Genomic DNA, 23,817 nt, shown 5'->3' on the forward strand with positions numbered 1-23,817 from the left:
AAAAGATACAAAGGCAACAACTTACTTAATGTCGCTGCCATCGAGCAGGCCGAAGGTCCATATACTGATAAATTGGATAAAGGGAATTGGTTGTTGGTTGGTGAGTCAATGGATAAAAAAATTTTATTTTTTAAAAAGATTATTTTCTTTTTCCAAAATGTCCTCTAGGATTTTAAAATACATTTTCTTTTATGTTTCACATATGTAGTGCATTAGTTCCATATAAACTCGAAATACTCTATAAAAAGTGCTGCTGAAATTAATGCAAGCATTCTGGTGCTTTCGAGCTCTTTGATGCTCAAGTTATCTATTGTACATGGAGACCAGCCAACAAGCACTACCTACACTAAAGTCACTCCAAAGCTTATATTTGCTCAAAGCCCTCTCTCCCTTTCTCTTTCCATTTGCTTCTCGAGGTTTCCCTTCTCTAGGTTAATCGATACTACAATCAAAGATTCCATCTCTCACATTTTCTTGTCAGCTAAACAGAAAAGTAACACGCCATTAATTTCCAATAGATATATATATTTCAAACTAATTTGTATTCGTTTGTTTATTTCTATGCGAGTGGCTGGCGGGGCCAGCAGCTCCTGCGCGTCAAATACCCACTCTACCTTATCCACGTGTCCACATCAGCTTTTCCACCAACCGCCGATGATAATCCAAGCGCCGTCCGTTTCCCACCCGCTATTTTAATTCCAAATTGAATCGCCCAAAAACATATTTACTCACCACAATAAATTACCAATAAACGCATGGAGCCCACCGTCCTCGTCCGGGTCCCGCCCCATCTTTCCTCGCCTGCCTTTATAATGCGCACCGCTTTCGAGTCACCTACCACGGCCGAAAACCGCCTCCGATCGCTTCCCATGGCCTCCAGCGAACCAATGCGCCTCCGACCCAGCGTCGTCCGCATTCCTCTTCTTTGGTCCTACTCCGACGACGTCGTGTCGCTCCAGAGGTTCCTGCCCTGCAACGGCAGCGGCTGTGCCGATTCGTGCGGCGCCGACGAGTTTCGGATGTACGAGTTCAAGGTGCGGCGGTGCGGCCGAGGGCGGGCGCACGACTGGACGGAGTGTCCGTTCGCGCACCCGGGGGAGAAGGCGCGGCGGCGCGACCCGCGGCGGTACCACTACTCCGGCGCGCCCTGCCCCGACTTCCGCCGCGGCGGCGGGTGCCGCCGCGGCGACGCCTGCGACCTCGCCCACGGGGTGTTCGAGACGTGGCTCCACCCGGCGCGCTACCGGACGCAAGCGTGCAAGGACGGCGCCGCCTGCCGTCGGCGGGTGTGCTTCTTCGCTCATTCCCCTGACCAGCTGCGCATCGTTCTCTCGCCGGGAAAGGGGAGCGCGTCCCCGAAGTCGACGCTGGTGTCCCCTCTGTCGGAGCTGGCGTCGGGGATGAGCAAGCTGAAGCTGAGCAAGGCGAAGTCGTTGCCGCCGTCGAGAGGGAGAGGAGACGCCACGTTTGCGGCGGCGCAGCAGTGGGAGGCTCCAGCAGGGCGGTGGCGGCAGAGCTTTAATATTCTCGACGAATGGAAGCAGCAGGAGGATGAAGCGTCGGCGTCGGCCGCGTCGCTGCCGGACTTGGGGTGGGTGTCAGAGTTGGTGAAGGATTAAAAATCCACAACCTTCGACATTTTTTTAAAAATCTTGTCATTAAATAAATCTATTTTTCCCGTAACTACATTTCGAAGATTTTTTTTATTTTTAATTATCCCTTTATTCCCCCATTAATGTATAATCAGTTATGTATCTGAATTTAAGAGTAATCATTCACATTTGAGAAACACTGTATATATATATATATATATAAAAGATAATAATAAGAATTTAGATAAATTAAATAAATAATTTTATTGATCGTTGATTAAGTTCAATGAAAATTAATTCATAAATATCTCACCTTCCAATTAGTTGATTAGGCACGGCAGATAATAATGTTATTGATAAATCTATGGAAAAGCGTCATTAAAAGAATTACGTGCAAGGACTGGAGTCCTACTTTTACGTACGCCCACTTCATTGCATGGGGTCTCACTCTCTTTCGCTTTTGCTTAAATTATTGCCACCTTAAAGGAAACCCAACACTCAGAATCACACAAGCTGCCGTGGCCTTCCAAAACGGATGTAGCAATCTGTCTCTGCGTAAATGCTTGCACCGCACTGCACTCCCAGACCCTCCTTTGTGCTCACCATTACCCATCCAAAACCTAGTCCTTGTCGTCTTCCGCTTCGTCGTAAGCTTCTCCTTCGACTAAACAATTTCACAATAAGAGCTCATTCAATCAAAATTGATTAAGAAAAGGTGCTCGCAATCAATCTAGAGTTATGATGTAATAGTACAAGTAGGAATGAAATTGGCTAAGATGTTGCTGGTAACAGCTTCACGTCAGTTGTCATTTGATGATGCACACGAAATAGCCTACGGCGGCAACTCAGTTTCATTTATGTTGTTCGGAAAACCACAAGTAATGGGGGATTATTATTACAGCAAGCATGAATCAAGAAGCTTTTTCCATGAGCTGAATTGGTGCCAAGATGTTCGACTTGCTGGTCTCCACGATGCACCCATTCATCACCATCTCTTCCAGCATGAAGTGCGCCTTCTCGAGATGGAACATGATGTCGAGCTCACACTGGCAAGAGGTTAAACGATCAACGCGAATCTCAGTGGTTGTGTTGGGCAATGCGGAAAATAATAGTAACTTACCACATTACCGAAATGACGGTCCATTGTCTCAACAAACAGATGTATGAATTCCAAGATTGCTAGTTCGTTCTAAAAAAGACAGTTGATATTAGTTAACCAGAGTTCAAAGAGATCACTGAGTATAATTTAACATTCTCTACACAAATGAACACAACATATGCAATAACGTCTACTACAACGACACCCGTTGCAACATATGCAATAACTGAGCTGAATTGTTTGCTCCTTCCATGTGTGCTCCACCAGAAGCACACACAATAATGACAGCAGAGATTGACCAGCAACACTTTCAATCAAACGAGTTATTTTCACCAGTTGCGTTTACAGAGGCGAGAACAAGCAGGTATCACACCAGAGCCATGAAGATGAAACCAAACAAAGAAGAATAAGCCTCATGTAACATATAAAAATAGTATAAGCAGGTCGGCAGTTTATTTATTCTCAACCTCTTGTGGTTGCTTTTCTAACAAAGTAGACTAGAAATGCAATGCCATAGGCAGGATAGCCTACAACTCCCATTAGCTAGTCAGGTTGGTCGCAGCTCTAAGTTGACTGTTAATTGCAACTCTCTGACTTATTCAAAACAAAGGGAAGACCCATTTTCTAATCAAAGATACAACCATGCATTCAAGGTGATCCTTCAAGATTCCAATGTAATGCTCCAAATTCAGAATGAGCTTGGCGGCAGACCACTGGCATCCCATTCTCTAGTGAGCTGGAATGCAGTCATCTTATCCATTGAACTAGTATTAAGCTATTGCTTCTGGTTGAAGCACTAACAGCTTCTCTATTTCTGTGGAACGACTTCATATTGCCAGTGAGGAAATGGGAAGCAGCCTTATTTTGTGCCCCTCCTTTATCTAGTTCGGGCACGAAACAGGATTTGGACGAAATTTCCACCAAAAACAGGATGGAAGGGGGCAGAATGAGGGGTTCTTTGGAAATGACCATGCTATCATCAACATTTGAAAAAACTTATCCACTAAACCCATTGGTATAAAGGTCATTTGGGAATTGATTTTGCCACTAATGAATTATTGTGGTCATCACTATGAGAAACAAATGATTTTGCAACCAAAGGATCACTGTGGCCGCCACCGAGAAGGGGGTCATTGTAGTTGTTGCCTAAGGAATCACTATAGCCACTGCTGAGTGATCACAGTGGATCCACAGGGTGAGGGGGATCACTGAAGTCACCACAAGAGGGCTCGTGTATGGAGATAGCTTGTTGATTAAAGGTTAGAACAACAACGGGTTCAGTGGTCTAGCACTCTTTTATATTGTCCATTATCATCCTTCACTCTGTGTAAATGAAAGGAGGGGAGTCCTTCCGCTCTTCCTCCCCTTCCCACTTCCTTCTTAGCCTTCCTTCCATTCTCTTCCCTCCCTTTGAAGTAGACATAGCATAAAAGATATAGAGAAGCAGTGGCAAAGGGACCATGAAACCCTAGGAGAGAGAAGATGTATGGAATACATGATCCTTGTAGTAAGAAGGACCAAAATCCAGCCAAGAGAAAGAAGCCTTTAGAAGCAAGAGGTTGGGAAACCTTGAGAAATCTCATTATACCTCCATGAGCTGGGCCAAGGCATTACAGGGAAAAGTACTTTGGACATATCGAACTAGTTTATGCCATTCAGTTTGCTACTATTAGGAATAAGGTAATATCTCTGCCAGACCCCATCAGTTAAACAGTTTTTAAACCAATTTGGTCTTCCAGTCATAATCCATATCTCAAGCTGAGGGTTGATGGTCACCCATCCATCTCATGGAACCAACAGTCCACATAACCTACCCTAATTTTAGTACCTAACCCCTAATCTTCATCTTCCTATTTTAGTTAGATTTAGGAACAAAGTAGCTCAATTGATAAGAGAAGCAATCAAAAATGTTGGATCAAAGGAAGCTAGCTGGGAGGAGAAGAGTATTTCGATAGCGAAAACAAGAACATTACCAAAAAGTGTAGAGTTAAAGCCTAAATATACATTTGACGAGATCAATTACCAATTAAGCCTCCTTATTAGCTAATGAGAAATTATAGAAAAACCTTCAAAAAATCATTGATCAATAATCTCCAAAATCCTTACAACAACGTTCTTTCTTCAGCCTTTCATTTACTTCAATCAATCTTAGTGTATAGAAATTTATGAATGGCATGCATGTTTTTTGAACTAAGAATATAAATCCCAAATAGGCAAACTTCTACCATGTATTAACACTCTTTCTTTTGTTATTCTTTTACTAGTAGTTGTATTTTGAGATTCCCACAATAAGAAACTACTGGCACTAGATTATTTTACTCCTAAAAACAAAATTTTCTGTTTGAATATATGCATTTCTCATACTTATAACAAACTCCCGCAGTAGGTGTATTCCATTTGCTGCCATATATCCCATTAGTGTAAGTTAGATAATTGAGGACATTATCGCACCACCAAAAAAAATGATAGTACTTGAATATTACAAGCAGGGTAGTATGGATTACCTCATCATTGTCAACTCCTACTAAGAAGAAAAGTGATGCGTAGCGCCTGTACACGATTTTGTAGTTCCGATGCTCAACAAATGAGCACTGCAATTAGAGAAAGTTTTTTTAAAAAAAATAAGTTGGCTATATACAATATGTATGAAATAGTGTAAATCTGAGCCATTTTAGTCACTAGACTCTTAAAATCAACAGATCTCATTACACTAAAATGCATCTGAGTCTAATTAAGAGCCTCCATTCGCAGCCAACAACATTATGAAACTGAGGGGGGAAGATAAGCATCAAACTTGGTCAAACAGCAAAAAACACTAAGCCCAAAACTTTCAGAATTCGCTAACTATGAATGCTAGATAGCCCGGCTGTTTATTCTTGTTAGAAACAAAGTCAAATCTTTCAACCCTAATGTTCGTGAGTTTAGAGACATCAAGCTGCAAAAAAATGATACTTAGGCGTTGCAATCGATCATTACCCACATCAACGTCTTTGGATATGATTGATTAATAAACGGATCTCGATCAGAAAATCCATTCCTTGAGGATAGCAAATCCAAGCGACAAATTTGAGGTAATCATCCCAAAAAACAGATCACCCTAACATGGATCTACAAAGCTCGCAGTGATAAAGGAGAGAGGAAGGTTTGACCTGCTGCTCGGTACGGGCGAGGCACTTGCGCACGATCTCGCCCTCGAGGGCGCGGCGTTCGTCGAGGGTGAGGTGCTCCGCGTAGTACTGCGCCAGCCGCGTCTGTCCTTGCTTGTTCACCAACAACACAAACCGGATCCCCATGGAGTTCACCCCCTTCTCGTCGCCCTCCTCGACGATCTCCCGCCTCAGCACACTTCTCTACCTCCTCGATCGCGTGCCCGACGCTTTTCAACAAAATTTCTATTGACCCTGGATTTTCACATACCCCCTCGAAAATACGAAAATAGAGTTTTTCTACCTAAAGATTATACAAACATAAGCTGACCACCTAACATTTCAAGTATTAAAATTTCCTCCCCAGAGGCAGAGATTCAAAATATGAAAAACCTTTTAATATTTGAATATATTTTTAACCGTCATTTAAACTGATAAGTCACAATTAATTACGAGAATGTCGACAAATACACTGTGAGTAGTGTGTTACTGCGTTGGCACGTGCTGAGACAGTGCCAAGAATGATCTAGACACCACATCTCATCCGCTAATCTTTCGTCCCATCTCATCGGACGGATCACGGCCACCGAATTGGCCCAATTGATTACCCACCCCAATACTGGTATTCCCATCAGGGACCACATTGAGCTTTGAATTGCTCTTCGAAACAAGATTTGGGTGCGAAAGGAATGTGCTCTGGTGGACCTCGGTGACTGGACCCCACGCATGTCTGTCTCCAGTCTCCTTCAAAACTCGCGCGTACAGCTGTGCAGCCGGGTCATGGAGCCCATGGAGGTGTTCAATTAATAATAAGGTACCAAAAAAAAAAATTGGGAGGAAAAAAAGAATCAAATTTTCCGGACTCCACCCACATGTTTAAACCGCAATTAACAACACTCGAATGAGGTCCGCGCAGCGGTGGCTTTACTCGACGCTCAGCTGACTGCGGCAGACCAGTGAGACCGCCCTCGAAGGCCGTGCCGCGAAGCCAACGGCACACTGGCGATGGAAGCGTGACAGGATGAATCCAGGAGGAAGAGGTCAAAATGTCGGCCTTGGTATGAGATCGCTCGCCAAGACAGTGGTGAAGGTGGACGCATTCCGCGAGGATCCCTCCTTGCAAGGAGTCGCTGATTCGATGGGGAGACGGTTGACGCTGGTTCCTTCGATCGCCTTCTTACTCTTGCTCATGCCCTTCTTTGCCGGTGAGTGCTTTCCAAGATGAACTTTACTGTTTTTGCTTGAGTTTCTCTACTCGCTTTATTCTTAGGACTGTCAACAGGTGTTAGAGATGCTATCTTGGATGGTGAAGTTTTAGATGTAGATATTCCTTCAGAAGTCTAGGTTTCGTTTCTGTATCTTCTCGATGATTTTTCGAGGCGTTGCTATTTCATACCCGATAGGGTATTCCTCATTTGTTGTGTTGTGATCATCAGGAGCAAAATATTTAAGTGCTTCCACGTCAAACTCTTTCTTGCTTGAAGCACTTCATCTAAACCTTATCGTACTTCCAGTTATCACTTTTCAGCCTAATACATCATATTCATTTAGATGCAGAATGCATTACAATGACAAAGAGCTACAGAACAATTAGGGCCCAAAGCAGAAGAGATTCATCTTCTTTTTATATATTCAAATTAAATGAAGGAAGATAATTTTTTTTTGAAGTTTTTTTTTTTTTTTTGTCAATTGCTGAACTTTATACGAATGTGATATGTTTTGCCAACTCTTGTCACAGTTCATTGTAATGGAAGCAAGGTTGGTGTGTGCTACGGCCGCAATGCTGATGACCTTCCAACACCAGACAAAGTTGCACAGCTGATCCAGCTTCACTCTATCAAGTATGTTCGAATCTATGACTCCAACATACAGGTAATCAAGGCATTTGCTAACACAGGCGTGGAGCTCATGGTTGGTGTTCCAAACTCGGACTTGCTCCCTTTCTCACAGTACCAATCCAATGTCGATACTTGGCTCAAGAACAGTATACTCCCCTACTACCCAGCGACAATGATCACCTACATTACGGTGGGAGCTGAGGTCACTGAGATCAAAGACAATGTTTCAGCCTTGGTGGTACCTGCCATGGTTAATGTTCTTACAGCACTTAAGAAGGTTGGCTTGCACAAAAGAATTAAAGTATCTAGCACACATTCTCTTGGAATTTTATCCAGATCATTTCCACCTTCAGCTGGGGCTTTGGACAGTAAATATGCATTCTTTTTGAAGCCAATGTTAGAGTTCCTTGTTGAGAACAATTCTCCATTCATGGTGGATCTCTATCCCTACTATGCTTATAGAGAGTCTCCTAGTAACGTCTCTTTGGACTATGCTCTCTTCTCTTCATCAGCAGTTGATGTAATTGATCCAAATACTGGTCTTGTGTACACAAACATGTTTGATGCACAGTTGGATTCTATCTTTTTCGCTCTAATGGCATTAAATTTTAGAACATTGAAGATTATGGTCACTGAATCAGGATGGCCAAACAAAGGTGCTGCTAAGGAAACTGCTGCAACTCCAGATAATGCACAGACTTACAACACAAATCTGATTCGTCATGTTGTCAATGATGCTGGAACTCCGGCAAAGCCAGGGGAGCAAATTGATATCTATGTTTTTTCATTGTTCAATGAGAATAGGAAACCAGGTTTGGAGTCAGAGAGGAATTGGGGTCTGTTCTATCCAGATCAGACTAGTGTGTATAGTCTTGATTGGACTGGTATGGGAAATGTGGACATTGTTACTGGGGCAAATATCACTAGTTCAAATGGTACCTGGTGTGTGGCTTCCAGCAATGCTTCAGATGCAGATTTACAAAATGCACTGAACTGGGCTTGTGGCTCAGGCAATGTTGATTGTTCAGCTATTCAACCTAGTCAGCCATGTTATCAACCAGATACATTGGCTTCTCATGCATCTTATGCTTTCAATAGCTTCTATCAGCTGAATGGTGCTACTGATGTTGCTTGCAACTTTGGAGGTACAGGAGTAAAAACCATCAAAGATCCAAGTAAGTAATGCCTTTATTCTATGTTGAATTGTCCTGTGTTTGAAGGCAGTTTTTTGAATTTTTCTGAACTTGGGAAAAAATCTTGCAAACACCTAAATCGATGAGGCAAACCTTTACTAATACCTAGTTATGGGAAATTACTCAAGTTTGATAGTGATCCTTGTAGAAATTGATGTCAAAGAAAAGTAGCCGTCTTTATTGATGAATACTCAAAAAAAGCATTAAGAGTACAAAGTCTTATATTGTGAATTATCAGAAAATCTAAACCCTAAATTAAAAAGGTAAAAGACTAAATTGCCCTCAAGGCTATAAACAAATAATTCTAATTATATAATTTAACAATCCTGTCTAAAGGTGGTGGAGACAGCGTGCTAGGCAGGTGGTTTTGCTGTTGACGGGAGATGATTCTGCTAGGGAGAAACGATGACACCTGGCACTCCTTTCGGCGCCTTTCTGCGCACACATGAAAGAGCAGAACGTTAGGGCGAGAACCAGGAAGGGGGGTCCCTAGGGTAGGCCATACGCGCAAGTTAGTACGATGGGCGAGGTGAAAAGTGGAGAAGATGAGCAGTAGATGTGAGTGCGTGATTAAGCATAGTAAAGCATAATGTAGCGTACTAAAGCATACCTTGCCAACGGAGAGAACCTCCCTTTTTCTCATAACTTCCGCAATCATAAGGCAACATAGCATATTTGCTGGCAGAAGATGTCAGGTAATGGAAAGTGTACAGTCTAAAAGATGTACAACCTTCGTTTGAGGAATCTTCCCTTGCACGTATATGAACAGTCGTTTATAACCTCTGTCATAATGACGAAAGTTGTATAGCCACCTTTATAAGAAGGTTTCGTTGCAGGTATTGTCAGAAGATCCGAATATTCCCTAACCAGTAGTTGTTATTCTCTAACGGATTATTGTGATTCTCTGATATGGTTGTTTCCCGGAGGAAATCTGAACGACCTTATATCCAACTGAGTATATGAATGCTCGATCGACATTATGAATGTCCTATTGGCGATACGTTGAGTGTTGCCTTATCATGCTGAGTATTGTAGCTAGTAATAAAGAGCTGAGAAATAAGGGACTGAACGGTTCTTGTGTCTATTGGCTATATGCTGGGAATAATGCTAAATGACTTTATGTTGAGCACCTTGGCTCCTATAAGTCCAATCGAATCTTAGTCCATCTAGCTATATGTTGGGAGGTTGCCTTCAAAGGGTGAGTTGTCTAGTATACCTTACCGGCACATTAAGACCGATCGAGTTTATTCTGTATATCTTAGCAATGAGTGGAGCGACAAGTCCCTTAAGTTTGATCGGCTTTCGGACCGACTGACTACATGCTGAGAGACTTATGCTTAACAAATGGGAAGTTGGGTCCCCTAAATATGACCGGCTCTATGACCGATTGGTTTTATGTTAGTACCTTGATACTGAGTGCAGTTTCTTAAGTTCGACCAGTTTTTGGGTCGACCGGGTCTTATTTCCGACCGGCTCTTAAGTCTGAACGACTCACTTACAACATACCATATCAGATGGCATAATGGTGAAATAAATAGTGTTTTACAGGGCTTACCTACAAGATTGCATGGTTATTTTATTTTATTTTTTGTATTGTGTTGAAACTTGCCACCCTTTAAAGGGCCAAGAAAATTGATATTAAGATAATTAGTTGTTATATATTGACATTAATATTTGACTATTAATATTTATAACTAATATAAATTGACAACTTTAGGAGAATATAACTGACAAACTAATATAACTACAGATTCTAATTAACATTAATATAACTGATACATATTATATATAACATAAATATTAATTTAAATTCTAATTAATATCAATATAACTTGTCTAAGAGTATTAGAGATAATAGGGATATCAATGCAGTGGATTTAGTCTCAGATTGGTGTTGGTTTAGATGTTCATCATTAGTCGTATATATACCCATGTATAGGTATTTTAACAAGACAATACAATATTTTATTCCTACACCTTCTACATGGAACCAAACACTCCTTTTATGGTTAGGATTTCCAAAAATATTCCTAGAAGGTCGCTGATACGTATAGTGGATGACTCCAAGGATAGTGTGGTCAATAGGTGATGTGGTAAAAAGTTAAGAAGAGGTGACAATCAAAGTTGGAGAGTACATGTCCGAACGGACCATATCCTCGGAACTTGGCTCCTCCTGGCCCAAGGTTATTGCTCTTAGTTCACAGCCGAATGACCCCTAGAGTCGGTTGGATCTTCTAGGACTCCACTCCCCATGCCTCGTGGTTACTACTCTGGGTTCACTCCTGGTTGGACCCCCATGGCTCAACCCCTTACTTCTCATGGACATGACTTCAAGCCTACTCTCGGTCGGCTCCCGCGTCGGTCGGAACCTCAAGGCTTAGCCCCTCACCTCTCATGGGCAAGACTCCCAATCTACTCCCGGTCGACCCCCGTGCCGGTCAGATCCGGGCTCAGTCCCTCACTTCTCAGGCATCGCTCCCAGTCTACTCCCGACCGACTCTAGTGTCGGTCGGATCTCCAAGACTCAGTTCCTCGCTGCTGAGGGGTGTGGTTCCCAACATACACACGATCAGCCCTAGTGTCGGTCGGACTATCACCAGGAAACAACATTGTCTAGGAATTGCAGCCACCTGTCAAGGAATAACAGTTATTCGTCAGGGAATATTCCGATATTCTACCACATGTATGCCACGGAACCTACCTCTACCTAGTGGAAATTCGACGTACATCCTCCAGCATCATACTATGACATCTCATTATTGTGGAGGTTATGAGAGGCAGTATGAAAAGGGGTCCTCTCCATTGGTCAGGTACGTGCGTACACACGCATCAACTACAGTTCTACTATTTATTTTCTTCCTGCACTTTTCGCTCTGCCCTCGTTCTGATTGAGTGTCGGAGTGTCAAGAACTCTTCCCCGGTTCTCGCCCTAACGCTCCCGTGTGATCTCCCTGTGGGGTGCATAAGCCCGCAAGTACCACTTTCGACTATCTTTCCTTGCCTCGCGTGAAGATCCGAAGTTTGCACTGCATCTCTTCGAGTTCTAGCTCCAAGTCCTCTCTCTATTAGGGTCCCTGTCTTCGTCGATGGCCCCTCCGTCTGACTCAGCTTCCGGACGGGATCAGTCGCCTTTTCCTTGTTCTTTTTGTCAATATCTACATCTCACACATGCTTATAGCAATGGGCCTCTTCTCCTTCCCTCTTCTCAAAATAATTGTTCTTATCTCATCCATTTGCCTAGTGCTCATTTAGAGGTACATCTAGGGCATCCACCTGCCCTATAAAAGCACTGTTGTCTTTGCCTCCAACCGACTAGCTCATTGTGATGCTCTTCACGTGTGACATGCTATCACCCTCACACTAACTTCCCTTATTTTTGCCTTCTGTACGCTATGAAGAAGCAAGTCATAGGCAACCCTCATGAACTTTCACAATTCATATCCATCACTGCCAATCAAACTGGCATCTCCAGCTCACATCCTGGCCTGAAGCACCAATTCAGCTTGTCGAGGGTAAGGGAGAATTTGTGGAGCCAAATATCTCACCTTTCCTTTATTGGTACTGGTTTTTATTACTGCAAATGAAAGCTCTATTTATTCAAGTTCTATTCATGATTGTCTTGGAAACTAACATATGAAAATATACAGACGTGCTAATTAAATTATGGAAATCATAGTGTATGGTAATCAAATATCTCACCAGCTGTGGAGAATATTTCAGGACCGGTTTTAACAGTGAGTAGCAAGCTTCATCCAACGTCATTGGTGGATCCTTTTCCTCGTAATCCCGTTGCATCTTAAATATAGATCTGCTACATTAACGGCTCTCCTAGTGTCGGCCCCACGGATATGGAGGGAGATACATGTAGGTAAACGAGTGTCAGGTGCATGGTGGGATAAACCCTAGGTCGTCAGTTCCTGAGAATCGACCCCTAGCCATTATGCCAAAGATGTCATGCGTCCATCGTCTGTACTACGTCATGGGGGCTAATCCCGTTGCATCTTAAGCTTCTATTTCTAGGAGATCTAGTCCTACCTCTGCTAAAAGCCATCCGGCCTGTTTATTCATTTTCAAGCCCAGGACTTCTGCCTGCCTGCAGTCTCCTTTATCTGCTGCCTTGTTTGTTGCACAACTGATTTCTTCTTTAATTTGTTGCACTATCCCCTATCTATGCGTAGAAGGCTCTTGATTCTAGCGAACTTGATCTCTTTGTTTTCAGCAAGCTGACCTTCTCCTTGCTTTATTCAAATCACATTGCACCCAAGTCACTCATCTTCCTTAAGATGCTCTTCATGTTTTCGTATTTTAGCCTTGTCTGCTTCAATCTCCACACTCTATGTATGTCTGTCATCTTTCTCTTTATATTCTCTCTCAGTGAGTACAGTGATCTGAGGTTGAATGGATCATTGTCCATCTTCTCTGTTCACGGGTTACATGAAAGTATTATTTTTGGAGATTCATTATTGCCGTGTTTAGCATGTAGTTTGCATATGAGAGTTCTAATTTGCGTAACAAGCTCCCTTAGAAATTATCTATGCTATACATTTAGGATGAATGGTACGAATATTATTAGACTGGAATGGATATATTGCATGTTAACAAGTAAAAGAACAGGATTATAGCATGGGGGTTTACAGAGCATTCAGGCTGGCATGGTAGTCATCTAAATGTTCGAAAGGGCTGCAAGCTCATTTAATTTACTTCGAGGATTTTTATGGTATTCAGACAATTTGAAAACTAGGTGCAATATTTCAGAAATATGTGTGGATTTCAAATATTTGCCGAAGAAAATCCATCACTCATTTCCTGATCTATTGAAGTACTTCCCAGAATAAAACATGGACGATTCATCTATTCTACTGAGCTTTCTGAACAAACTGAACCAACAATTTCTGAACTAACTAAATTTTTATAGTCTTAATATTTTTTTGGTTCACTAAGATTGTAATTCTGTTGCAGGTTATGATGCATGTGTTTATTCCACCTCGAGGTACCATAATTTCTCAGTCAAATTCACGAGATTTTTACCGACTTTTTCGAGTAATACTCTTTCTGTGTGCTGTGTTTCACAGTAAGATGGGCACTGGGAATTCTACTACATCAGCGGCTCTAACATCTAGTTCAGAGGGCAGCAATCCTTCATGGCTAAAAGAAAGCCTGCCTTACATGTTCACTCTATTGTTTGTCTACATTGCGGGCATTGCCTCTCATTAAGATAAATTAGGCTCAGCACTTCTGATGTCAGAGATCGCGATAAGTGGATTATCGTGGAGTTTGATGGTTGTGAAATCTTCGTTGGTGGGCGATCCATTGTCGAATACTACTGTCGCTGTAAGAACACTTTAGGATGAGTAATTCTCTGCTTATCGGTATGCATATCAAATATTAGTGATAAATTGTCCTAAAGAATTCTCAAGGTTAATGATAGTTGCTTGGTGTAATGCTAGAAGTGTCTGTCAATATGCCATAATCTAAGTGTTTAAACTAGTATAATGACTTTGTCAAAGTCATGGGTATTTATAATTATTTCTCTTATTTGACAAATGTATTGATCGAAAATGTGGACTGGTGGCATGTTAATTACGAAAAAAGTTAATATAACTATATTTCATAAAAGCTATACTAAATTAAATAAATATTTAAAATTATTTTTTAAAATGCATCCTCCTCATGCGCGTAATATATGTGGTCTCGCTCTCCCCGTAAAACTCTGCCGACGGAGCACTGCCTTTCCCGCCCCCGCACGTGCCACCAGACGTGGCCTCCACTCCGTCTCCACGTTACCATGTGCCCACCCAACCCTTCAAAAAATCACACAGTCCTCTCTTTCTGCGTTGTGGCCCCCAACGCAATATTTAGAATCAGCCGCAGCAGCAGGTGCCTGGGATCGCGAGGACGCCTACATCAATGCCATATTCGTATCCTACGCTACAGCCAATTTTATTTTATTGATTATTATTGATGCACTAAATTGAAATATATAAAAAAAATATAAGAAAGAGAAATTATTGATTGTTATTTAAGAAGTGAATTATTTCTTTTTTTCTTTTTATGTTAAGGATCAAACTCGCCTAGAGTTAATTTTGAAGAACAGAAGGAAAAATTAGGACAGAGAGATGAGATGCTTGAAAAAAAGGAGCATGTCGTGGAGTCCAAATTTCTTCAAATTAATGCCTACGGGAGGGAGGTAAGTCGCCGGAGACGAGAGGGTTTCTTTAGAAGAGGTGTCGGATGTCCGGGCCGTGGATCAAGAAGGAGGCGGGAGGAATGGGCGGGAGGGTGTCGAAGAGAGCGGCGGGCGGGGCGGCGAGTTCGTCGAGTTCCTTCTGGCGGCGGAGCTCGAGGACCTTGCGGTGGGAGTTGGAGTGCTGGGAGACGACGAAGGTGGGGCTTGCGGCTGGGCGGTACTCCGGGACTAGGCGGCCGGACTTGAAACGGACGCCGCAGGCGTTGCAGAGCGTTTTGGGGCCCACCGGCCCCGTCCGCCACTGCGGCGTCTTGTCGGTCTGGCAGTGGACGCAGCGGCGCCCGTCCGCGGAGGCGAGACCGGCCGGCTCCTTCCTCTTCGCGGCCTTCTTGGGCGGGGCGCGGGCGACGGGGGTCGCTGCGATGAGCTCCGAGTCAGGGGAAGGCGAGACGAACGCCGACTGGGATACGGCCAGTAGCCGGGAGGACCAGTTACATGGGGCGACGCGGGAGCGCTTGCTCCGCGCCTTGCCAGGGACGGGCGCCTCCGGACGGAAAGTGGTAATCTGCTTCTCACCGCCGCCGACGGAGTCCTCTGCAAGCCTGCCGGCGGATGTGACGGTGGCCGAGGAGGAGGACGAGGAAGAGGCAGAGTTGACGCCATTTATGAGGTGAAGCTTGTGCAGGTCTTCGCTGGAGAAGGAATCCTCAAAATTGGACACCGCCATTTCCAGCTCCGCCAACTCATCGTACTGCTGCAACCAAAAAAGGAAATCATATGAAATGAAGGTGAAAAGGGCTCCAGTAACCGGAAAAAGCATCTTCCTTCCAACTTTCCATTTCTAGAACAGAATTATCGTCCCAAGCATCAAGGTCGATATCAGTGGGGACGTTTCTTCATAATTGTTTCAGTTTTACTTGGAACAAAAGGAATAACAAAAACTGAACTGAAATTAATTGGAAAATTGAAACAGAAATTTCCAGCCCAGTGACGAATTTCATTCGCCTGCTGTCTGCACATTTTGAAACAATTCCATCACAAGAAGCTGAAAACAGATCTCTCTTCTCAAATCGGTGGTTTAATTGATTTCAAATCGTAGAAAGACAGATTTCAAATTATGAACGTTAGACGATCAGCACACAGTAAGACGATGTTAAAACAGAAATGGAATTACCGGTTCACAGAGGTCGTCGGAGAGGCTGGCGTCGGGGAAGCTCCTGAAGGAGAGGCCCTCGGGGTAATGCTGCTCGAATCCGGACAGGGAGTTGCTACAGCTGTCCACCGCCGTGACGGTGGAGGAATCGGCAGAGTTACCCACCGCGTCATCGGATCCGCCTTCGTCGCTTCCTGCGACGACCCACCCCTCCCCCTCCTCCTCCCCCTCTCCCTCCCCCTCCTCCTCCTTGGAAAAATCTAGCAGGTCCTCGACGGCGAACTGGTCCACCCCCCCTCCGGCGTCCTTTTCCGGTACGCAATGCGGGTTCCCGGCTCGCCAGAAACCGGCGGGTAAGTACTCCGGCGCCTCCATTCCGGCCTCGAAGTTAGGGTTTACAGAGAGAGAAAGAGAGAGAGAGAGAGAGAGAGAGAGAGGGGGGATTGATTTGCAGGTGGTCGTCGCAAACGCAAAGGCGAAGACTGGCGTTGTAAATAAAGCGAAAGGGTAAGTTAAAGTTAATTATTTATGCGCGCGAGGAAAGAGCCCCCTTCATCACCTCCATCGAAGAGTCCCCTATGAAGTAACCCCCACGATGCCCAAACTACCCCCACCTTCGTCATCAATTACTGTCCTAGCCTAGCCACCGGCCCGTTGCGCGATCCGTCTCCGTCAGGCACGTTAATTTACGGCTCTCTCTTCGTGCCTACTCACAAATAACGGACCAAACGCCGCGTCAGTTTCCTCCCCCGAGGAAAGTTAAGGAATTTACAGGTCTCGCAGCATTTTAATAGGAATTATAGAAAAAATATATTTTAAATTAGTATTTAAATTTGTCAAATAAAAATATTTTTTTAAGGAGGGGCATTTTGGGTAATCGGTCTTCGAAAGTTCCTTCGCCCACGCTTAAGCACGACGGTTACAGCTCGGCCACGTACCATACGACCGCCACGTGGACAGTGACCAGAGGTCGCTGTCGTTTACCCGTTATCTTTTCAATTTTTTTTCGCGTCCATATCCGACGTGGCGCGAGTCTGCTTTTCCGGCTCGATTCTCGCTCCTCTACACGCGTCATCCATCCAGTGGCAGGCTGCGATTACTCGACGGTATTTGATTCTAGTTCGGGTTTAAGAAAGCGGAGGGGATGCGATGAGCACGTGATTGGGGTTCCGCTCTCACGTGCGGAGGGGCCGATTCGGGTAAAGCGCCAGACGGTGCGGCGGTCGATCCACGCGTCGGCCGGCAATTGAGTCGGTCTGCTTCCACGCGATTTTTGCGCACGTGCTTAGCCGGGTTCACCTGCAGGGCGCGTGGTAGACTCTAGCAAGGAGCACGTGTGAGGAGAGACATGAAAGGATGGGAACTCATAATTAGGCATGGGCATATTTGTCTTTTCAGTTCGATCAATTTCATGTTTTTTATGTATGTCATTATTTTGCGTGGGAACGTGATCCCATCGAGAGATGATGTCAGCAGGCTAATTTTATTTATGAATAAATTAAAAAATAGATTTAAAAATAGAGAAAATGGGAGAAAAGTTTTTAAATACATTTTCAATTTTCCAAACAGTCATCATCTCTAAAAAAAAAGGAAAAAAAAACTTTATTTCCATTTCATACCTATAAAATTTTATTTACTTCACCTCTCTTATACAAATATCATTACGTAATTATCTCTCATATTCTTATAAAAAAATCAAAAAATAAATATAATTACTCTTAAATTTAACACTTTAAAATAGAATCAAGTATATTTTCTATCAAATTGAGCACAATTTTACCCCGCTTAATATAATTTTCTTAAATTCAACACTATTAAAAGAAAAAATCTAGTATATTTTTCATCTGAGCATTATTTTAAAAAAAATCTAGTATATTTTTTATCCAATTGAGGTGGAAAAGAGCCATGATCAATGATCCCGTCTGAGAGTCGAGTCGACGGATGCTAGGGACGTGGCGCTCGCGGCTATCTTTGGGTGAGCTCCGAGGGTGAAGTGGACCTCCGGTGAACCTACAACAAAAGCCGAGCCGGGAAGGGGTTCCCGGCGACGACCCTCCGATGCTCAAATCAGACAATGGCGGGATGAAACAGAAACAGAGTAGTGAGACTGTAGCTACAGTGAAAAATATTGCATACCTCCGTCAAAGTCTGGGGGGCCTACGATGTTGATAGAGTTGACGATGGATTTGATTTACTTACTCGATTGTGATACCCTTGGTTGCTCACAGTGATATGTGGTAGAGTGATTCGTGCAGTCACTAGTTGGATAATAAGATGTCCTGGTCACTTATGGGATGTTGTGGTGTAGCGGTGCTCCCACATATTTTAGATTGTTGTGGTGGAGCGTTGCTCCCATTTATTTTGGATTATTGTGGTGGAGCGTTGCTCCCACATATTATGGATTGATTGTGGCGGAGCGTTGCTCCCACATATTTTGGATTGTGTGTGGTGTTGCATTGCTCCCACATATTTTGGATTGTTGTGTTGGAGCGCTGCTCCCATATAGGTTGTCTCCCATATAGGTTGTCTTGTTGGTGGTAGAGCGTTGCTCCTACATATATAGTATTTCTTGTGATGGAGCGTTGCTCTCACATGAGATGATCTATTTTTTGGTGATTTATAGTTAGTGATCAGATTTTAGACTTGTTATCGGAGATCTTTGGTTGAGAATGTTTGTTGTACAGACATTATGAGTTTTTGGTAATGTCATTTGGGCTTACCGATGCTCCAGCGGTATTTATGGTTTTGATGAACCACATCTTTATGGCGTATCTAGATCAGTTCGTTGTCGTTTTCATCGACGACATATTGATCTACTCGCGTTCCGAGGAGGAACATGCACAACATCTTCGCATAGTCTTGAAGACTCTTCGACGACATCAGCTATACGCGAAGTTCAGCAAGTGTGCTTTCTGACTATCTTCAGTCGGTTTTCTGGGTCATGTGATCTCTAGCTGAGGTATTTTAGTAGACCCTCAGAAGATCGAGGCTGTCACCAGTTGGGAGTAGTCGAAATCAGTGTAGGAGATTCGCAGTTTCATGGGACTGGTAGGATATTACAGACGGTTCGTCGAGGGTTCTCCCGCATAGCTATGCCACTGACACGCCTGATCAGAAAAGGCGTGAAGTTCACTTGGACAAAGGACTGCGAGACCAGCTTCCAGGAGCTGAAGCGGAGATTAGTGTCGGCTCCAGTTTTGGTTTTACCTTCTGGAGAGAACGGATTCGTACTCTACACCGATGCTTCTCTACAGGGTTTGGGCGCTATTTTGATGCAGCACGGCAGGGTAGTCTCCTATGCTTCTTGGCAGTTAAAGGAGCATGAGAAAACTGTTGGGTTTTTCAGGCCGCGAAAATCGCTTTTCGCGTCGCGGATACCCCGAATCACCCAAAGCCGTAGATCCGTGCAAGGAAAACCGAACGAAATACAAGTACGAGTTTCAAAAAAAACCTTTAGATCTACTCCTAGATCTATGTGTTGAGAGTTTTACCCTTGTTGCGTGCCCTTTCGTGTTCCCGCTCGTCCAAGGAGTTGCCGGATCTCTAGACCGTCAAGCGTCGGTCCTCTAGAAGTATCCACACGGACACGTAGGTGGAGAAGACCTCACACAAAGGTGTGCTAGCACCTTGTGTGGTCACGGCAAGAGGAGGAGAGAGAGAGAGCTCTCTTGAGGAAGAAGAAGAAGAAGTAATGCCTTGAATGAAAATCAAATTTCATTCACCACTTTTGTGTGGCCGACCACTCTATGGAGTGTAACTCTCATTCCACATTAATCACAATTAATGTGAAGCCATTAAGAGGTGTTGTGTAACTCCTATGATGTGGCACATCATGAAGATGTGGACCATTACCATTGGTCCACATCTTGCCACCTCACAATGATGTGGTAAATGAGTAACCTCCACTCATTTAATGTGGCCAACCCACATTAAATGCAATGGAGGCTTGTAACCTCCATGAGGTGGCAAAGCAAGATGATGTGGAACAACACTATTGGTCCACATCTTGCCACCTCACTCATGATGTGGTAAAGAGTCAAGTCAAACTTGACTCTTCCTCTTCCTCTCTAGTCAAGTCAAACTTGACTCAACCTCTCTCATGGTTGATCTAATCTAACCATTTGATTCAAGCCAACTTAATGAAACTAATTCATTAAATTAAATTGATCTAATGAGTCATAATCTAAATTAGACTCATTAAATACATGAATCAACTTGAATCTAACTCAATTAGCCCAATTTGGATTACTCTTAATCCAATTTGATTAATCAAATGAATCTAATCCTCTTGGTTCATCGTATGAACCAAATCTCCATCTAATTGTCCTTAGTGTGTGACCCTATAGGTTCTTGTAACGTTGGCAATGCCCCTAAACTCATTTAGGAGCATAAGTTGATCCTGTACGAACCAGAAGTCAACAGACGCTGGGCACGTGGCGCTCTTCGGCTCGCTGATATAGATCCTCCACTGGTGGCGCGATGCTCCGGCTAACCTGCACAGAAGTCGAGCCGGGAAGGGGTTCCCGGCGGCGACCCTCCGACGCTCAAGTCAGGTAAGCTACGATGAACAAAGTGGCTTCCAAAGTCTCAGAATACGTACCTCCCCGGCGAAACCTGAGGTTCTTTATATAGAGCTTGTGAAGGGTTTGGGCACGCGTACCTAGGTGCATACGTGTCCTCTGTCCTTTCCTAGGTATGCGGCTGTCAGAAAGCTTACCTGACCCATATCGCTATAGTCAAAGCATGCCCTCGATGGGACAGCAGAATCCTTTGTCACAAGATTTAGAGCATGGCACACACGTGAAACCTACCGGTTGTCAGAGAAGAAATCCTCGGGTCTTTTCCCTTGCTCCAAACTTGTCGTCCGAGCGGACATCTCCCTCAACATCCGACCGGACATCCGCAGTGGTTTACTTGTGCTTTGTGGAGACTAATAAACAGGGGTGCTTTATGACTGTGGTCGGTCAAAAGGTCAGCTCGGTCCATGACCTTTTTAACTGAGCGTCGGAACCCCGATTTGACAGGGTGCCTTCCGACCATAAGTGCGAGCCGGCCGGACCCATCCGGGTATTAGATTCCATCGGCCGGCCGGCAATCCGGTCGGACCGGCCGTCCATGGTCGTCCGTCCGGTCGGACCACACTCTCCCCGGATGGGCGGCTACTCCGGTGACTTCCACTTGGCGTTGACTTTGCAAGAGGGGGGGCCCGCTCTTACTACTGGATCACTTGCCTCCCCTTCAAGTCTAGTCGAAGGAGGCGAATAGTCCGACTGACTGGACTGTGAGTCTAGCCGAACGACTCCTCCATGCTAATACTCTCCGCTCGGTCAGCCGCAGAAATATCCTTGAATGAATCAACGATGGCCTTCACCGGATCTCCTCGCTCTCTGCGCCAATCTTCGACATCAAGGTCGATCATACCTTCATTAAATGCTCCGAATGATTGACTGCCACGTAGAGCAATGCCACCAGAGTACGGAGGCGGTTGCATGACATTTTGATGTGATCGAAGCAATTCGAAATAAACGGCTAGATGTATGCTTTGATTCCCGTGACCTGGATCTGACGGTGGAGGCCGCCCGGCCCTCACCCTATAAATTCTTCGTTTCCTTCTCACCTTCACGCGCCTCCATTACCTCTACTGCTGCTCTCTGCGCTTTGGAGCTCCGGCGATCTTGTTGCTGCCTCCTGACGCTCTCCGGCGCCTTTCCTCGATCCATCTCCCCTCAGTAAGGTCTTAGGTCTTTCCTCCTTCCTTTCCAGTATCTAATTCGCCTTTCTTCCCCTAGCTCCAGTCTTTGAAATTCCCTTTCTTCGTCTTTGGAACTTCCTTTTTTGATTTCTCCTATCCGGATCATGGCCAGTTCCTCTCATCCCGAAGAACAACCCCTAGGCCCATGGTATACTACCATGCGATCCCGTTTCGAACAACGGGATTTTGATATTTTGGCTGACAATTTCGAAATCCCCGAGGATATCGAAGTTCATCTAGCTGGTCCCGCCGCTCGGCCACACAGACCGCCGCGCGGTGGTTTCTGTGTCTTTCGCGACCAATTTACCGCCGGTCTGCAGTTCCCCGTGCATCCCTTTATAGCAGACGTCTGTAATTATTTTGGCGTGCCGCTCGGAAGTTTAGTACCAAATACCTTTCGTCTCTTTTGCGGCGTTGTCGTTTTGTTTAAGATTCACAACATTCCCCTCCGACCGGAGGTCTTCTTTTATTTCTATTACCCTAAGCAAGCCGAGTCGGGCACCTTTATGTTCCAAGCTCGGCCCGGTCTGGTCTTCTTCAATAAACTACCCACTTCCAATAAAAATTGGAAGGACTATTATTTCTACATTCGCATGCCCAGTCAGCCCAACTTTCCGACCCAGTGGCAGGTCAGTCTACCTCCTACTCCCGAGTTGAAGAAATTCAAGACCCGACCGGATTACCTTCACGCCGCAAATGTACTAGCCGGCTGACATCAACAAACTTCTTCACGAGGGAGTGATGTACATTTTGGGCTGAGTCCTATACGGATCCCTCGGCTTCGGTAAGAATTTTGCTTGGGCGCTTGCTTTAATTGCTAACTGATTTCTTTTCTTTTCATGCGGTGACATCGTCATGGACTCGGTGATGGCCGGCGTCTGGAGGCCGCGGCGGCAAAGGAAATGGAGGCGCTGGGTATTCAGCTGGTCGGTTCTCACGAGGGAGAGAGCGGCACCCAGGCTGAATTGGCCGCTCCGGCCTCTCAACAGCAGGGAGCCAGCGGAGCTACCCCATCCAGGGAACCAACGGCCCCAGAGGAAGGGTCCGTTCGGGAGGAGGAACAGCCACTGCAAAAGAGGCGCCGGGTGGAAACTCCGCTGCGCTCGGCTACCTCCGCGGTCCAACCCTCCGACCGGGCCGCCGTGGCTGCTAAAGGCAAGGCGCCTGTGCCCGAGACCATCTCGTCCGACCGGACGCCTTCTGACTGGGACAAGCTGACTACTCCGGTCGAGGCCACTCCGGTCGACACTCTCCCCCCTGCTCGCCGTTCAGTCCAACGTTCGGCCATCCATTCGCGATTTTCTGCGCCAGCTTCTGATCCCGGTCGGGCTATCCCTAGTCACGGCCGCACAATACGAGTTACTCTTCATCTTCCAACTGAAGAGTTGCTACCAGAAGCCGACCGGCCCACCGCGCCCGAGCACACCATTAACAACTGCGCTCGGCTTTTAACAACTGCGCCTTCTTGCTTCAGAGATGGGTGGAAGAGATAGCAGTTGCCAGCCGCCTGGCTATGGCGGACGAGGAGATAAGGCAACTGCGGGCGGCGGGCGGTCCGAGCGGCTCCCAAGGCCCTTCCTACTCTGAGCTGCAAAAAGAGCTAAAGAGAGCTCAAACTCTGCTGGCTGCTGAGCAGAAGAAAACAGCTGACCAGACCCACGCCTTAGCCGAGTCCGAGCGACAAGTCAAGTCGGTTGACACAAAGATAACTCTGGCCACCACTCGGAAGAACACAGCCATCTCCGATCTGGAGAAGAAAAACGTGGAGGCCCGGGGCCTAGAGTTGAAGATAAAGGAGCTGACGGAGCAGCTTGACCGGGAGAAGGCAGGCCGCTCGGCCGATGCGGAGAAGATTGA

General features: G+C 45.1%; 4 protein-coding genes across 5 annotated transcripts; 2 read left to right on the forward strand and 2 right to left on the reverse strand.

Annotated features, from left to right (window-relative positions):
- Window positions 1-308: 308 nt before the first annotated feature.
- On the forward strand, window positions 309-1,776 carry LOC122016692 (zinc finger CCCH domain-containing protein 2-like). The gene has a single exon (XM_042574075.1). It carries the CDS (start codon window positions 756-758, stop codon window positions 1,617-1,619), a length of 864 nt encoding a protein of 287 aa, XP_042430009.1. The 5' UTR covers window positions 309-755; the 3' UTR covers window positions 1,620-1,776.
- A 517-nt stretch (window positions 1,777-2,293) lies between these two features.
- LOC122016694 (AP-4 complex subunit sigma) lies at window positions 2,294-6,078 on the reverse strand. Its single transcript, XM_042574076.1, has 4 exons — window positions 5,841-6,078; window positions 5,196-5,282; window positions 2,713-2,781; window positions 2,294-2,638 (listed from the first exon to the last, which is right to left on the reverse strand). Exons 1-4 carry the CDS (start codon window positions 5,982-5,984, stop codon window positions 2,504-2,506), a joined length of 435 nt encoding a protein of 144 aa, XP_042430010.1. The 5' UTR covers window positions 5,985-6,078; the 3' UTR covers window positions 2,294-2,503.
- A 601-nt stretch (window positions 6,079-6,679) lies between these two features.
- LOC122016691 (glucan endo-1,3-beta-glucosidase 13-like) lies at window positions 6,680-14,412 on the forward strand. The gene is made up of 4 exons (XM_042574074.1): window positions 6,680-7,042; window positions 7,576-8,850; window positions 13,828-13,858; window positions 13,941-14,412. The coding sequence occupies exons 1-4, from the start codon at window positions 6,859-6,861 to the stop codon at window positions 14,080-14,082; spliced, it is 1,632 nt and encodes a 543-aa protein (XP_042430008.1). The 5' UTR covers window positions 6,680-6,858; the 3' UTR covers window positions 14,083-14,412.
- Window positions 14,413-14,862: 450 nt separating this feature from the next.
- LOC122016146 (GATA transcription factor 4-like) lies at window positions 14,863-16,689 on the reverse strand. 2 transcript variants are annotated; one of them, XM_042573365.1, is made up of 2 exons: window positions 16,230-16,689; window positions 14,863-15,806 (listed from the first exon to the last, which is right to left on the reverse strand). In XM_042573365.1, the coding sequence occupies exons 1-2, from the start codon at window positions 16,581-16,583 to the stop codon at window positions 15,084-15,086; spliced, it is 1,077 nt and encodes a 358-aa protein (XP_042429299.1). In that variant the 5' UTR covers window positions 16,584-16,689; the 3' UTR covers window positions 14,863-15,083. The 2 variants fall into 2 exon arrangements, with proteins under 2 accessions (XP_042429299.1, XP_042429298.1); XM_042573364.1 differs by having other exon boundaries at window positions 14,863-15,809.
- Between the last annotated feature and the right edge of the window lie 7,128 nt (window positions 16,690-23,817).

Source organism: Zingiber officinale, chromosome 8B (assembly GCF_018446385.1).
Source record: "Zingiber officinale cultivar Zhangliang chromosome 8B, Zo_v1.1, whole genome shotgun sequence".
Classification (NCBI taxonomy): domain Eukaryota; kingdom Viridiplantae; phylum Streptophyta; class Magnoliopsida; order Zingiberales; family Zingiberaceae; genus Zingiber; species Zingiber officinale.

What these genes read in the sequence shown, in the direction of transcription:
- LOC122016146 (XM_042573364.1), bottom strand. Translation starts at nt 16,583, where the DNA reads ATGGAGGCGCCGGAGTACTTACCCGCCGGTTTCTGGCGAGCCGGGAAC. An exon ending in CCGACGACCTCTGTGAACCG is followed by an intron (nt 15,810 to 16,229) that starts GTAATTCCATTT and finishes TTTTGGTTGCAG; the next exon opens with CAGTACGATGAGTTGGCGGA.
- LOC122016692 (XM_042574075.1), top strand. Translation starts at nt 756, where the DNA reads ATGGAGCCCACCGTCCTCGTCCGGGTCCCGCCCCATCTTTCCTCGCCT.
- LOC122016694 (XM_042574076.1), bottom strand. Translation starts at nt 5,984, where the DNA reads ATGGGGATCCGGTTTGTGTTGTTGGTGAACAAGCAAGGACAGACGCGG. An exon ending in TCGCCCGTACCGAGCAGCAG is followed by an intron (nt 5,283 to 5,840) that starts GTCAAACCTTCC and finishes CTCTAATTGCAG; the next exon opens with TGCTCATTTGTTGAGCATCG. An exon ending in ACCGTCATTTCGGTAATGTG is followed by an intron (nt 2,639 to 2,712) that starts GTAAGTTACTAT and finishes ACCTCTTGCCAG; the next exon opens with TGTGAGCTCGACATCATGTT.
- LOC122016691 (XM_042574074.1), top strand. Translation starts at nt 6,859, where the DNA reads ATGAATCCAGGAGGAAGAGGTCAAAATGTCGGCCTTGGTATGAGATCG. An exon ending in GCTCATGCCCTTCTTTGCCG is followed by an intron (nt 7,043 to 7,575) that starts GTGAGTGCTTTC and finishes CTCTTGTCACAG; the next exon opens with TTCATTGTAATGGAAGCAAG. An exon ending in TGTGTTTATTCCACCTCGAG is followed by an intron (nt 13,859 to 13,940) that starts GTACCATAATTT and finishes TGTGTTTCACAG; the next exon opens with TAAGATGGGCACTGGGAATT.